At 37.0% G+C, this 15,997-nt stretch overlaps 1 protein-coding gene across 1 annotated transcript in view; it reads left to right on the top strand.

Moving 5' to 3' along the window:
- The window catches only part of CPNE8 (copine 8), a 263,643-nt gene that overhangs the window by 122,575 nt on the left and 125,071 nt on the right, over positions 1-15,997 (top strand). The window contains exon 7 of the mRNA XM_003252308.2: positions 14,250-14,313. Within this exon, the coding sequence (XP_003252356.1) occupies positions 14,250-14,313 (64 nt within the window). The remainder of the gene's footprint in view (positions 1-14,249; positions 14,314-15,997) is intronic.

The raw sequence follows: 15,997 nt of genomic DNA, 5'->3' as shown, positions 1-15,997 counted from the left end.
TTTAATTGTGATGTTAGGGTGTCAATTTTGGATCTTTCCTGCTTTCTCTTGTGGGCATTTAGTGCTATAAATTTCCCTCTACACACTGCTTTGAATGTGTCCCAGAGATTCTGGTATGTTGTGTCTTTGTTCTTGTTGGTTTCAAAGAACATCTTTATTTCTGCCTTCATTTCATTATGTACCCAATAGTCATTCAGGAGCAGATTGTTCAGTTTCCGTGTAGTTGAGCAGTTTTGAGTGAGTTTCTTTATCCTGAGTTCTAGTTTGATTGCACTGTGGTCTGAGAGACAGTTTGTTATAATTTCTTTTCTTTTACATTTGCTGAGGAGAGCTTTACTTCCAAGTATGTGGTCAATTTTGGAATAGGTGTGGTGTGGTGCTGAAAAAAATGTATATTCTGTTTATTTGGGGTGGAGAGTTCTGTAGATGTCTATTAGGTCCACTTGGTGCAGAGCTGAGTTCAATTCCTGGATATCCTTGTTAACTTTCTGTCTCGTTGATCTGTCTAATGTTGACAGTGGGGTGTTAAAATCTCCCATTATTATTGTGTGAGAGTTTAAGTCCCTTTGTAGGTCACTCAGGACTTGCTTTATGAATCTGGGTGCTCCTGTGTTGGGTGCATATATATTTAGGATAGTTAGCTCTTCTTGTTGAATTGATCCCTTTACCATTATGTAATGGCCTTCTTTGTCTCTTTTGATCTTTGTTGGTTTAAAGTCTGTTTTATCAGAGACTAGGATTGCAACCCCTGCCTTTTTTTGTTTTCCATTTGCTTGATAGATCTTCCTCCATCCCTTTATTTTGAGTCTATGTGTGTCTCTACACGTGAGATGGGTTTCCTGAAGACAGCACACTGATGGGTCTTGACTCCTTATCCAGTTTGCCAGTCTGTGTCTTTTAATTGGAGCATTTAGCCCTTTTACAGTTAAAGTTAATATTGTTATGTGTAAATCTGATCCTGTCGTTATGATGTTAGTTGGTTATTTTGCTCATTAGTTGATGCAGTTTCTTCCTAGCCTCGATGGTCTTTACAATTTGGCATGTTTTTGCAGGGGCTGGTACTTGTTGTTCCTTTCCATGTTTAGTGCTTCCTTCAGGAGCTCTTTTGTAGCAGGCCTGGTGGTGACAAAATCACTCAGCGTTTGGTTGTCTGTAAAGGATTTTATTTCTCCTTCACTTATGAAGCTTAGTTTGGCTGGATATGAAATTCTGGGTTGAAAATTCTTTTCTTTAAGAATGTTGAATATCGGCCCCCACTCTCTTCTGGCTTGTAGAGTTTCTGCCGAGAGATCAGCTGTTAGTCTGATGGGCTTCCCTTTGTGGGTAACCCGACCTTTCTCTCTGGCTGCCCTTAACATTTTTTCCTTCATTTCAACTTTGGTCAATCTGACAATTATGTGTCTTGGAGTTGCTCTTCTCGAGGAGTATCTTTGTGGCATTCTCTTTATTTCCTGAATCTGAATGTTGGCCTGCCTTGCTAGATTGGGGAAGTTCTCCTGGATAATATCTTGCAGAGTGTTTTCCAACTTGATTCCATTCTCCCCGTCATTTTCAGGTACACCAATCAGATGTAGGTTTGGTCTTTTCACATAGTTCCAAATTTCTTGGAGGCTTTGTTCATTTCTTTTTATTCTTTTTTCTCTAGACTTCCCTTATTGCTTCATTTCATTCATTTCATCTTCCATCAGCGATACCCTTTCTTCCAGTTGATCGCATCGGCTACCGAGGCTTCTGCAATCTTCGCGTAGTTCTCGATATTGGCTTTCAGCTCCATCAGCTCCTTTAAGCTCTTCTCTGTATTGGTTATTCTAGTTATCCATTTGTCTAATTTTTTTCAAAGTTTTTAACCTCTTTGCTGTTGTTTTGAATTTCCTCCTGTAGCTCGGAGTAGTTTGATCGTCTGAAGCCTTCTTCTCTCAACTCGTCAAAGTCATTCTCTGTCCAGCTTTGTTCTGTTGCTGGTGAGGAACTACGTTCCTTTGGAGGAGGCGAGGTGCTCTGCTTTTTAGAGTTTCCAGTTTTTCTGCTCTGTTTTTTCTCTATCTTTGTGGTTTTATCTACTTTTGGTCTTTGATGATGGTGATGTACAGATGGGTTTTTGGTGTGGATGTCCTTTCTGTTTGTTAGTTTTCCTTCTACCAGACAGGACCCTCAGCTACAGGTCTGTTGGAATTTGCTAGAGGTCCACTCCAGACCCTGTTTGGCTGGGTGTCAGCAGCGGTGGCTGCAGAACAGTGGATTTTCGTGAGACCACAAATTCAACTGTCTGATCGTTCCTCTGGAAGTTTTGTCACAGAGGAGTACCTGGTCGAGTGAGGTGTCTGTCTGTCCCTACTGGGGGGTGCCTCCCAGTTAGGCTTCTCTGGGGTCAGGGACCCACTTTAGGAGGCAGTCTGTCCGTTCTCAGATCTCCAGCTGCGTGCTGGGAGAACCACTACTCTCTTCAAAGCTGTCAGTCAGACAGGGACATTTAAGTCTGCAGAGGTTCCTGCTGAATTTTTGTTTGTCTGTGCCCTGCCCCCAGAGGTGGAGCCTACAGAGGCAGGCAGGCCTCCTTGAGCTGTGGTGGGCTCCACCCAGTTTGAGCTTCCTGGCTGTTTTGTTTACCTAAGCAAGCCTGGGCAATGGCGGGCGCCCTCCCCCAGCCTAGCTGCCGCCCTGCAGTTTGATCTCAGACTGCTGTGCTAGCAATCAGCGAGACTCCGTGGACATAGGACCCTCCGAGCCAGGTGCAGGACACAATCTCCTGGTGTGCTGTTTTCCAAGCCCGTTGGAAAAGCGCAGTATTAGGGTGGGACTGACCTGCTTTTCCCAGTGCAGTCTGCTACCCCTTTCTTTGACTAGGACAGGAAACTCCCTGGCCCCTTGCACTTCCGGAGTGAGTCAGTGCCTCGCCCTGCTTCGGCTCACGCACAGTGTGCTGCACCAACTGTCCTGCACCCACTGTTTGGCACTCCCTAGTGAGATGAACCCGGTACCTCAAAGAGAAATGCAGAAATCACCCGTCTTCTGTGTCGCTGAGGCTGGGACCTGTAGACCGGAGCTGTTCATATTCAGCCTTCTTGGCTCCACCCCCTCTTATCAATTTTTCAAGAAAACTTTTCAATTTTCTTCTTAATTTCTGACCCACCATTCATTTCAGGAGCATATTTTAAATTTTTAAGTGTTTCTATGTTTTCTCAAATTCCCCTTGTGGTTGATACTAGTTTTATTACATTGTGGTCAGAGAAAATGCTTGATATTATTTCAATTTGTTGAATGTTTTTAGACTTGCTTTGTGACATAAAATATGGTCCATCCTTGAGAGTGATCCACGTGATGAGGAACATAATGTGTATTCTGCAGCTGTTGGATGAAAAGGTTCTCTATATGTCTGTTAGGTTCATTTGGTCTATGTATAGATTAAGTCCAATGTTGCTTTGTTGATATTCTGTCTAGAAGATCTGTCTAGTCCTGAAAATGGGTCTTCAAGTCTTCAGCTATTATTGTATTGGGATCTGTCTCTCTCTTTAGCTCTGATAATATTTGTGTTACATATCTGGATGCTCCAGTGTTGGGCGCATATGTATTTAAAATTGGGTGTTCCAGTCTCCAGTTATTATTGTATTGGTATCTGTCTCTGTCTTTAGCCCTGATAATATTTGTTTTATGTTACTGCAAGCTCCAGTGTTTGGTGCATATGTATTTAAGATTGCTAAACTCTCGTGCTTAATTGACCACTTTATCTTTATATAGTGACCTTCTTTGTCTCTTTTGATAGTTTTTGTCTTGAAACCTATTTTGTCTGATACAAGTATACCTGTTCCTACTCTTTTTTGGTTTCCATTTGCATGGGATATTGTAACAATCAGCATCCTCTAGTGGGACAGAACTAATGGAATATATATATATTAATAACTCACATGATCACAAAGTCCCATAATAGGCCATCTGCAGGCTGAGGATCAAGGAGAGCCAGTCTAAGTTCCAAAACTGAAGAACTTGGAGTCTGATGTTCCAGGGCAAGAACTATCCAGCAGGAGAGAAAGATTTAGGCTGAGGGGTTAGGCCAGTCTCTCTTTACACATTTTTCTGCCTACTTATATTCTATCTGCACAGGCAGCTGATCAGATTGTGTTCACCCAGAGTAAGGGTGGGTCTGCCTTTCTCAGCCCACTGACTCAAATGTTAATCTCCTTTGGCAACACCCTCACACACACACCCAGGATCCATACTGTGTATCCTTCAATCCAACCAAGTTGACACTCAGTATTAACCATTGCAGTTATCTTTTTTCATCCCTTTATTTTCAGTGTATGCTTGTCTTTATAAGTTAAGTGTGTTTCTTCTAGGCAACAGAACATTGGGCTTTGTTTTGTAATCCATTCAGCCTCTCTGTGTCTTTTGATTGGATGGTTTAGTTTATTTGCATTTAGTGTTATTATTGATAAGTAAGGACTTTCACCTGTCATTTTATTATTTTTTTTTAGTTGTTTTGTGTTCTCTTTCTTTCCTTCCTTCTTGCATTTGTTGAAGGTGATTTTCTCTGTTGATATGATCTAGTGTTTTGCTTTTCTTTGTTATTTTTTTGTATCTCTTGTGTTTTCTTGTTTGTGGTTACTATGAGGCTTGCAGATGTTATCTTATAACTCATTATTTCAGCCTTTTAACAACTTAACACTGTTTGCATAAACAAGGAAGTAAGCAAAAAGACAACTCTTAAATTCTATGCTTTAACTTTGTTACTCTGCTTTTTAACTTTTTGTTGTGTCTATATATGTCTTCTTGTATGACTCGTGGTGCTAATAAAGACATACCTGAGCTTGAGTAAATTATAAAGGAAAGAAATTTAATTGACTCATAGTTCCACGTGGCTGGGGAGGTCTCACAATCTTAGTGGAAGGTGAATGATTAGCAAAGTCATATTTTACATGGTGGCAGGCAAGAGAGAACATGTGCAGGGGAACTCCCCTTTATAAAATCATCAGATCTTCTAAGACTTATTCACTATCACAAGAACAGCCTGGGAAATACCTGCCTCCATAATTCAATTACCTCCCACCAGGTCCCTCCACAACACGTGGGAATTATGGGAGCTATAATTCAAGATGAGATTTGGGTAGGGACACAGCCCATATCATGTTTTTTTTTTATTGGTTAATTTTTTAGTCTTTCTACTTAAGATTATTTTACACACCATAGTTACACAGTTATAGTGTTATAATATTCTACGTAGTTACCGCTATCAGTGAGTCAATGAGTTTTGTACCTACAGATGATTTCTTATTGCTCATTAATGTGTCCTTTTTTTTTTTTTTTTTTTTAATTTCAGAGACAGAGTCTCACTCTGTCACCCAGGCTGGAGTGCAGTGGCACGATCTCTGCAACCTCCTCCTCCTGGGTTCAAGCGATTATCTTGCCTCAGTCTTCTGAATAGCTGGGACTACAGGCATGTGCCATCGCGCCCAGCTAATTTTTGTATTTTTAGTAGAGATGGGGTTTCACCATGTTGGCCAGGCTGGTCTCAAACACCTGACCTCAGGTAATCTGCCCACCTCAGCCACCCAAAGTGCTGGAATTACAGACGTGAGCCACCGCACCAGGCAAAGTCCTTTTCTTTCTGATTTGAGATACTCTCTTTAGCATTTCTCATAGGAGAGGTCTTGTGTTGATGAAATCTCTAAGATTTTGTTTGTCTGAGAAAATCTTTATGTCTTATTCATGTTTGAAGGATACTTTCACCAGGTATATTATTCTAGGGTAAAAAGTTTTTTTTTCCTTCAGCATTTTACATATGTCATGCCACTCTTTTGTGTCCTGGAAAGATTCCACTGAAAAGTCTGCTGCCAGACATACTGGAGCCGCTTTGTGTGGTGTTTGTTTCTTTCTTTTGCTGCTTTTGGGATTCTTCTTTATCCTTAACCTTTGGGAGTTTGATTATTACATGCCTTCAGGCAGTCTTCTTTGGGTTAAATCTGCTTGGTGTTGTATAACTTTTTTTTATCCTTGGATATTGATATCTTTCTCTAGGTCTGGGAAGTTCTCAGTTATTATCTCTTTGAATAAACTTTCTACTCCTCCTGTCTCTTTTCTGCTTCGTTTTTAAAAGGCCAATAGCTTTTAGATTTGCCCTGTTGGGGCTTTTTTCTAGATCCTGTAGGTGTGCTTTTTTGTTTTTCATTCTTTTTTCTTTTGTCTTCTCTGAATGTCCATTTTCAAATAGCTTGTCTTCAAGCTCACTAATTCTTTATTCTGCATGATCAACTCTGCCATTAAAAGACTGATGCATTCTTCAGTATGCCAATTGTATTTTTAGCTCCAGAATTTTTGTTTGATTCTTTTAAATTCTTTCAATTTTTTTGTTATATTTATTTGATAGAATTCTGAATTACTTTCTGTGTCATCTTCAATTTGAGTTCCCTCAAAACAGCTATTTTTACTTCTCTGTCTCTATGCTCACATACCTCTGTTTCTCCAGGCTTGGTTCCTGGTGCTTTATTTAGTTCATTTGTTAAGGTCTTGTTTTCCTAATGGTCTTGATACTTATAGATGTTCATTGAATATTGAAGCATTAAAGAGTTAGGTATTTATTTTAGTCTTCACTGTCTGGGCTTGTTGGTACCCATTCTTCTTGGCAAGACTTTCCAGATATTTCAGAAAACTTGAGTGTTGTGATCTAAACTGTATCTACTTTGGGCCAAAGCTCACCAATGCTGTGGTTCTTGCAGACTACTAGAGATACTGCCTTCATAGTCTTGGATAAAATCTGTAAGAGTTCTTTGGATTACCTGGCAGAGACTCTTGTTCTATTTCCTTACTTTCTCCCAAACAAACAGAGTCTCTTTTTCTCTGTTCTGAGCCACCTGAAGCTTGGGATGCAGTGACACAAGCCTGTCTTTGGATATCATCACTAGGACTGTGTGACTGTAGTAAGACTAGTTTAAATGCTCCCTCTGTGGGTGGGCATCAGTTGAGTTTGGTTTGGTTTTACTTTCTGCTATAACAGGGCAGCACTGAGTTCAATACCTCACCATTGCTGCACTCCCCTCTCCCCAGCACACGGAAATGTTCTCAGCACCACAGTGTAGCTGCAAGGGGATTAGGGAGGGGTGACACTGGTGATTCAAGACTGATTTTCTTAGTTCTTCAGTGCCTCTTTCGATGATATGAAGTTAAAGCCAGGTACTGTGAATGCTCACCTGATTTTCAGTTCTTATGAAGATGCTTTTTGTGTGTGTATAGATAGTTGTTAAAATATAGATAGTTGTCCTTGCAGGAGGGATGATCAGTGGAGCCCTCTATTTCATCATCTTGCTCCGCCTTCCACCCTTTCTTATCTATGTACTAAATTTTGTGAAGGATTACTCATCTCTAATAATCTCTTGAGATCATGTTTAACTGTAAGTGGATGAGTTTTATTATTCTATGTCTCTCAAAATGTAAGAATACAGTTAAAAGAAGCAATCCTTAAAATTGATCTTTTTTGGTAACTTTCTTTTTTGATATAATTTCAGCTGCATGTAAAAGTTGCAAGAGTAGGCAAGGTGGGGTGGCTCATGCCTGCAATTCCTGCACTTCGGGAGGTCAATTCGGGAGGATTGCTTGAGCCCAGTAGTTTGAGAGCAGCCTGGGCAACATAGTGAGACCCTGTCTCTAAGAAAATGAAAAAACATTAGCTGAGCATGGTGGCACGTAGGTGTATTCCTAGCTACTTGGAAGGCTGAGGTGGGAAGATTGCTTGAGCCCAGGAATTTGAGGCTGAAGTGAGCTCTGATCACTCCACTGCACTCCAAACTGTGTGACAAAGTGAGACCCGGTCTCAAAAACAACAACAACAACAACAAAACAAACAAAAACAAAACAAAACAAAACAAAACAAAAAAATGTAGTTCAGAACTCCTGTTTACTTTAATCAGGAGCTAACTTTATTCTATTCCTTTCTTACCCTCTTTCTCATTCTCTTTCTGTTTCATATTCTTGGTCTTTCTTTCAGAGTCATTTGAGAGTAAGTTGGAGACATTGTTGGAAAAATTATGCCCTCTTTCCTCTAAATACTTGACAGTGAATTTCTTAATAAGAATATTCTTTTACACAACCACAATATGATGATCAAAATCAGGCAACTTCACAATGATGCAATATCTAATCTACGCTTCACTCACATTTCAACAGTTGTACCAATAATGTCATTATAGATGTATTTTCCTCTTCTAAAATTTAATTAAGAATCATGATTGAGATTAGTTGTTTTAATTCTAGTCTCTTTTAACCTGAAATAGTTTCTTAGCCTGTCTTTGTCTTTTATTGACCTTGCATTGTTTCAATAAACTTTGTATTTTAGAATAGTTTTATGTTTATAGAAAAGTTACAATAGCACAGAAAGTTTCTGTATTCCTGTCACACCAGTTTCTTCTAACATTAACATCTTGTGTTACCATGGTATTTAATACATTTGTCACAACTAGAAAGACAACAGTAGTACATATATTACTATTAGCTAAATTTCAAACTTTACTTGAATTTCACTCATTTTTCACTAATGTTCTTTTTATACCAGAATTCATTCAGAATTCATTTCAGGACATACACTTTCTTTTGATTTGATATGTTATAATTTCTTAGTCTTCCCTTGTTTTGTATGACCTTGATAGTTTTGAGGAAGTATTAGATTTTTTGTAGAATGTCCCTAAATTTGCATTTGTGTGATGTTTTTCTCATGGTTAGATTGGAGTTAAGGATTTGGGTAGAAGGCCACAGGAGTGAAGTGTCTTTCTCCTTACATCTTATCAGGAATACATATTAATATGACTTATCACTGGTGATATTAAGCTTGATCACCTTGCTAAGGGCGTTTGCCATGAAATTGTTCAACATAATGGTGTATTTATCTTTTCGTAGTTGTGTCAATTTTGCTTTATGTATTTTGGAGCTATAATAGTAGATGCATGCAGTATTGAGGTTACTATATCTTCCCAATTAATTGAATGTTTTGCCATTACACGATAACTATTTCTTGCAACCCTTTTCAATTTAAAATCTGTATGTATGCTATTAATGTAGGTACACTGATTTTCATTAGAATTAGTTTTTTTATTCTGAGATATCTTTCCATTCTTTCCTTTTGAATTTTTTGAATCAAATTTTGTTATCTATTTTAAGTAGCTAATGGCTGAATTTAATTTTTATATAATTACATGCAATATTTGCATTTAATCTGGAGCATTTAGTTCATTTACATTTACTTCAGTAACTATTCCTCTAGGTTTATTTCTATCACCTACTTAGTGATCTTCATCTGCCCCATTCTTTCTTTAGTGTTAGTTCCTTTTGAACTGATTACATTTTAGAAACATAATTTCAAAAATTTTCTAAACTTGAAATTATAAAGTACTTAAATAATTGTAGTTTCTTTGAAGTTTTTAAACGTATTTACTCATTTTTTATGAAATTCTATTTTTTCAGCATATTTAATTTCTTCCTGAACAGTAAGAGACCATGAGAAGGCTTTAACTTAAATTATCACCTTGCTGATTAATGCTATCATATTCATTTGTATTTGTTATTTTAGTTTTTAACATTAGTGTTACTGATTAGGATTAACTCATATTTAATATTTCCTTGGCTTCTCTCATTCTTTCTGTTTTCATCTTAGATCCCCCATCTGTGATCATTTCCTTCAGTTTGAAACCCATTCTTTAGAAACTTCTCAAGCAAAGATTCTTGGATATAGATGTATTATTTCTTATTTGTTTCAAAATATCTGTAGTTTATGCTTGTTTTTAGAATAGATCTTTACTGTTTACGATCTTATATTTACAATTATTTTCTTTCAAACCACTGAAGATATTGTTTCAATTATCTTTCAGTTTCCAGTGTTGCTTCCAAGTAGTCAGCTCTTAGTTTAATCTTTGTAGATCATATCTTTGTAGATCATCTGTCTTTTCTGTCTGGTTCCTCTGGAGATATATTCTTCATCTCTCATGTTTTTCCATGCTCCTATCATGTGCCCAAGTATAAATTTATTTTTATTATGCTGCTTGGGATTCACTGAGCTTTCTGAATCTAGAAATTGAGGTGGTTCACCATTTCTAGAAGTTTCCCAGCCATTATCTCTTCAAACATTGCATCTGCTGTATTTCTTCCTTCTTCTACTGGAACTCTGATTAAACATATTATTAGACCTTTTACATTTGTGTTCTGTGACTCCAAACCTCTTCATAATAGTTCCCATGTCTGCTTCTCCATGCTGCATTATGGATAATTTATTTATATCCTTCTTTCAGTTCACTGATTCTCTCTTCACTTTTGTCTCATCCAAACATATATAGTCAACTAATTTTTTACAAGGGCACCAGGAGGAGAGGATGGGGAGCAGACAGTCCCTTTAATAAATGGTGCCAAGAAAACTGGACTTCCACATGCAAAAAATTAAATTGGACCCTTACTTTACACCATACACAGAAATCAGCTCAAAATGGGTAAAAGACCTAAACATAAGACCAGAAACAATCAAACTCCTGGAGGAGAACATAGAGGAAAAGTGTCTGGACATTGGCACTGGCAATGACAGCTTGGATTTACTTCTGGGCTCCCTATTCTGTTCCAAATATTCTTTCTTATTTTTTATAATCCTTTGCTAGTTATCCATATGTCCATTTCCTCTTTACATTTTAAATATATTATAAATGCTTATATTTTGTATACTATTCATAATATTTACAACATTCTAAATCTGTGTTTGATTCTGCAACCTGTTGTTTTGGAGAGTCTAACTCATGGTGGGTGCATTTTGACTTGTGTATTTTTTGATATTGTAAAACGAGCTTCACATTTACTTTTAAAACTTTAAATGTGAGATATTTTGAGATGTAATTTGAAGGGAAACTTTTCTAGAGAGGATTTGCATTTACTAGGCAACCATGATCGCTTGAATTAAATGTAATTCTTGGTTTGAAGTTTTGGTAACTACTCAAGTGATGTCAATTAAGACAGCAAGCCTGGTTGAGCCTTAAATTATTAGGACACATTTTTTTTCTCTTTCATTCATCACCACGTTTTAAGGCAGTGATTTATTTTTTAGGCCCATAAAGTGAATGTTTATATATAATTCATGCTACACTCAGGCAATCTAGTTAATGAGATATAAGCTTTATGCTGTGGGTTGGCTGTTTATTGAATTTCCCGCCTTGTGAGTCTCACCTCCTCTTGATTTTCTCTCTAATTTTTATGCCCTAAGTAACCATAAAAATCAGAAGCCTAAGATCAAGTTCTCCAGTGTTCAGTTCTGCTTATCTTTCTGACTTCACTTTAAACTTCTGATTGGTCCTTATTTTCTTGTAACGTTATCTGAGCATTTGTAAAGATCTTTGCGTATTTTATTCAGCATTTTAAAGTGTGTTCAGGTTGATGCTCAGTCAGGGTATTTGGTTTTCCATAATGCTGAAAATATTAAACTCATAGTTCACAAATAGAAGAAGAGAAAGGTACAGCTGAATTAGAAAAATTAACTGATTAAGGATGCTAGAAGGATGCTGAAAATGATAATGTAGTAATATAAGACAAAATGTGCAATGCTATATTGAGTTCTTCGTCATAAGGAGCTAGGGAAAATGGAAGATCTTGACACGTGCAATTACCCTGGTTAAGAGTAAATGCATGGTGGAAACAAGCATTAAGCAATGTATGACTGTATATTACATACTTACCTATAGACTAAACACCTGCTGTATACAGACATGTAACTCTGTGCTTTCAAGAGGTTTATGTCGTGAATATTGCTCTTACAGAAAGCGTAATCAACTTGAGAAAAGAAAGGTTAACAATTTGTCCTTTTAACAGTTAAGGAATAATTAAGTGCTAAACCTTGCAGTATTGACTTTAACATCAATAGGAAAGCAGAAAAGGCTGAGCTTTGTGTAAGGCTGCCTAGGATAGGGTTTTCTTGGAACAAATGGAACTTCATCTGCGGATATGGAAAGTTTGAGGCAAAACAGGGAACAGTTAACAAGCTATAGTATATCAAGGCATGGGAATGACACCAAGAAGAAGTAAACACAAAATGTCACCAAATTGATGAAAGGAGAGGGAACAGTGAAACCCACGGTTTTAGATAGGTTTTAATAACCTAGTAAAAAACTTAGAAACCATGAGAACATTTTGTTCTATAGTCATGCACTACTTAACAACAGTGATATGTTCCGAGACATGCTTCCTTAGGTGATTTCATTGTTGTGAAACCATAATAGACTCTACTTACACAAACCTAGATGGTCTAACCCAGCAGTCCCCAACCTTTTTGGTACCAAGAAGCGGTTTTGTGGAAGATCATTTTTCCATGCACTGGGGGCTTGGGGGTAGTTTCGGGATGATTCAAGTGCATTACATTTATTGTGTACTTTATTTCTATTATTATTATATTATAATGAAATAATTATACAACTCAGTATCATGTAGAATCAGTGGGACCCCTGAGCTTGTTTTCCTGCAACTAGATGGTCCCATCTGGGGGTGATGGGAGACCGTGACAGATCATCAGGCATTAGATTCTCATAAGAAGTGTATACAACTTAGGTCCCTCGCAGTTTACAAAAGGTTCGTGTTCCTATGAGAATCTAATGCTGCTGCTGATCTGACAAGAGGCAGAGCTCAGGTAGTAATACCAGCGATGGGGAGCTGCGGTGAAAACAGATGAGGCTTAGCTTGCTGGTGCCTGCTGCTCACCTCCTGCTCTGCAGCCCTGGGGTTGCAGACCCCTGGTCTAGCCTACTACATACCTAGGCTATATGGTATAACCTCTTGTTCCTAGGCTACAAAGTGTACAGCATGTTACCTCACTGAACAGGTAATTGTAACATCAGTATTTGTGTATCTAAACATAAGTAAACACAGAAGAGACACAGTAAAAACATGAGATCAAAGTTGTAAAATGGTATAACTGTGTAGGGTACTTACCATGAAAGAAGCTTACAGGAATGGAAGTTGCTCTGGGTGAGTCTAAGTGAGTGGTGAGTGAATGGGAGGCCCTGGGACATTATACTGCTGTAGGCTTTATAAACACTGTATAGTTAGGCTACACTAAATTTATTTAAAACTATTTTTCTTTCTTCAATAATAAATTAACCTTAACTTACTATAATGTTTTTACTTTAAAATATTTTAAACTTTTAAAAATGTTTTAATAATAACGCTTCTCTAGAACACGAACACATTGTACAGCTGTACAAAAATATTTCCTTTCTTTGTATCCTTATTCAGTAATCTTTTTTCTGTTTTTAAGTTATTTATTTATTTTTGCTTTTTAAACTTTTTTTGTTGTTGTTAAAAACTAAGACACAAAGTTATACATTTACCTAGGCCTACACAGGGTCAGGATCCTCAGTATCCCTGTCTTCCACCTCCACAACTTGTCCCACTGGAAAACCTTCAAGGGCAATACCATGCATGGAGCTGTTGTCTCCTGTGATAACAGTGCCTTCTTCTGGAACATCTGCAGGACCTAAATGAGGCTGTTTTTACAGTTAGCTTTTTTTTTTTTTTTTTTTTTTTGTATGTGTAGAAGAAATACACTTTGAAATAATGATAAAAAGTATAGTAAAGAAGATACATAAACAGTAACATATTTGATGTTTACTATCATTGTCAAGTATTTTGGACTGTACACACATACTTTGTATGACTGGTAGCACAGTAGATTTGTTTGCCTCAGCATTACACCAACACATGAGTAATGCTGTGTGCTAAGATATTACATCATTAGGCGGTAGAAAGTTTTCAGCTCCATTATAATGTTATGGGGCCACCAATGTATATGCAATCTGTTGCTTATTGAAACATAATTAGATGATGCATAACTATTACATTATCTTATATTTTATTATATATTAGACAATATGGAGATATTGAAGATTCTTGAGGAGAGGATCAACATGTTTAAAGTTATGTTGAAAGTTTAGTCTCATTGAGGGCCAGGTGTGGTAGCTCATGCCTGTAATACCGGCACTTTGGGAGGCCGAGGGGAGTGGATCACCAGAGGTCAGGAGTTTGAGACCAACTTGGCCAACATGGCGAAACCCCATCTCTGCTAAAAAAACATACAAAATTTAGCCGGGCCTGTAATCCCAGCTACTCAAAATATATTTGTTAGGGTAGAACCATGTTATTATTATATGCTCTTTATTAGAGTACATAAAAATAAACATGATATACAAATTTATATTATATAGTATTAATATAACACATTAATGTATATAAATATATTTTTGTTGTTTTAGAGGAATTCCAGGGAAGAAATGTGGTACAATCATACTTACAGCAGAGGAATTAAACTGTTGCAGGGTAAGTAAATATTTCTTTGGTTTAGAAAATACTTCCATACTTCAAATGCTATATCTAAAATTGTACTTAACTAATTAATTTTTAAGTAATTGTAGCAAAAGTGTCATACAATTTTATAATCCATAAAATATCATTTTAGATACTTAGCCCTATGACCAGAGAGACTGTATTTCATAGTCTGAAAAGTATAATCAGTTATTTTAATAATCTTTTTAAGGAATTGAAAGTATTAAAATAACACCTAATATCAATACTGCTTTTTAACCATTAGTATAAGGAATAGTCAGTTATACCAACAGTTCAATTACTGCAAAATTTTTTGCAGTATTTTTGAAGATCTGTGTGTAATCCTGAAGGAATATTTCTTGTCATTTGAGTTTACTCCATTTGTATAAGATATTTCCCCCAATTTTTCTAATTTAATTAATCCAGAATTTATATTGGTTCCATCTCTTGTTAGCTTGGGAAGTCCACATTTGAAGAAAGGATTAGCTGCCACTACAGCTAGCAGTATGACTGCAGAGAGTGCATACACTGCATTTTTAGAACATTGCTACGTTTAGTTGTGATTTGCTGATGCATCCATTGAGTCATGATTAATGATTTCACTGTTGTCAAGAAATAGGGTGATAGCTATGACACTCCACACTGAAAGTAACAATGACCAGCTTAATCTGAAGTCAATATTGTCTGTTTAATGTGGGCCAACAGATCTCTGGGAATTGGTATTTCCAGAGGAAAAAATTTTTCCCTAGGTTACCTCTAGTGCCCTTACTTTTAATTGCTGCTCGATTGTAGGAACAGAAACTCACCCCAAATACCAAAAGCTTAACACTTTGACATTGACCAGTTTTTATAGAGAGAGCCATAGTTTCTTTTATTATCTCAAGAAATTGTCTTTTTAACTTTTAGGTAAATTCTGTGGCTTTATTTACATAATACATTTCTGGTGGGACGTGGTGGCTCATGCCTGTAATCTCAGCATTTTGGGAGGCCAAGGTGGGAGGATCACTTGAGCCCAGGAATTCAAGGCTGCTGTGAGCTATTGTGACACTGCACTCCAGCCTGGGTAACACAGCAAGACCTTGTCTCAAATATATATATATATAAAATATCTCTCAAATATAGATAGATGATCAATAGATAGATAGCTGAGATGATATGCTCAGGGAATCATGTGATATTACTTGTCAGCAAATGATAGAAACTGGGTATTACAACTGATTACATACCTTTGGGATTCTGGGGGTGGGAGTAGAACAGTGAGATAACAATAGGAACTATAATAACAGATGAGTGGAAATAATTAACACTAATATTAGAATTTAAGTCATTTAAAATAACGTAAATTGAAGCCTTCCTATTGTGCTCATTGTCTTTGTCCCCTTGGGCATGTCACGGTCATATCAGTCTCAGTTTTCTCATCTATAAAATACCCAAATATGCCCACGTATAATGCTGTTAAAGACTATCAGACTCAGTAAGTTTTTGTTTTGCTACTAATTTGTGCTTTGTCTGATCAAGACAGTTGACTGCTTACTCTGAGTTTTACTTTTCATATTTGAACGGCAAAAAACCAAAAAATGTGAACTAACCACTAGACTATTTAAAAAAAAAATATCTTCCAGTCCTGGCAATCAACTACCATAACATTAAGTTTGGCACTCTAATGTACATAAAAGCA

Source organism: Nomascus leucogenys, chromosome 11 (genome assembly GCF_006542625.1).
Source record: "Nomascus leucogenys isolate Asia chromosome 11, Asia_NLE_v1, whole genome shotgun sequence".
In the NCBI taxonomy this organism is placed as follows: domain Eukaryota; kingdom Metazoa; phylum Chordata; class Mammalia; order Primates; family Hylobatidae; genus Nomascus; species Nomascus leucogenys.
This window is presented reverse-complemented; position numbering and strand designations above follow the sequence as displayed.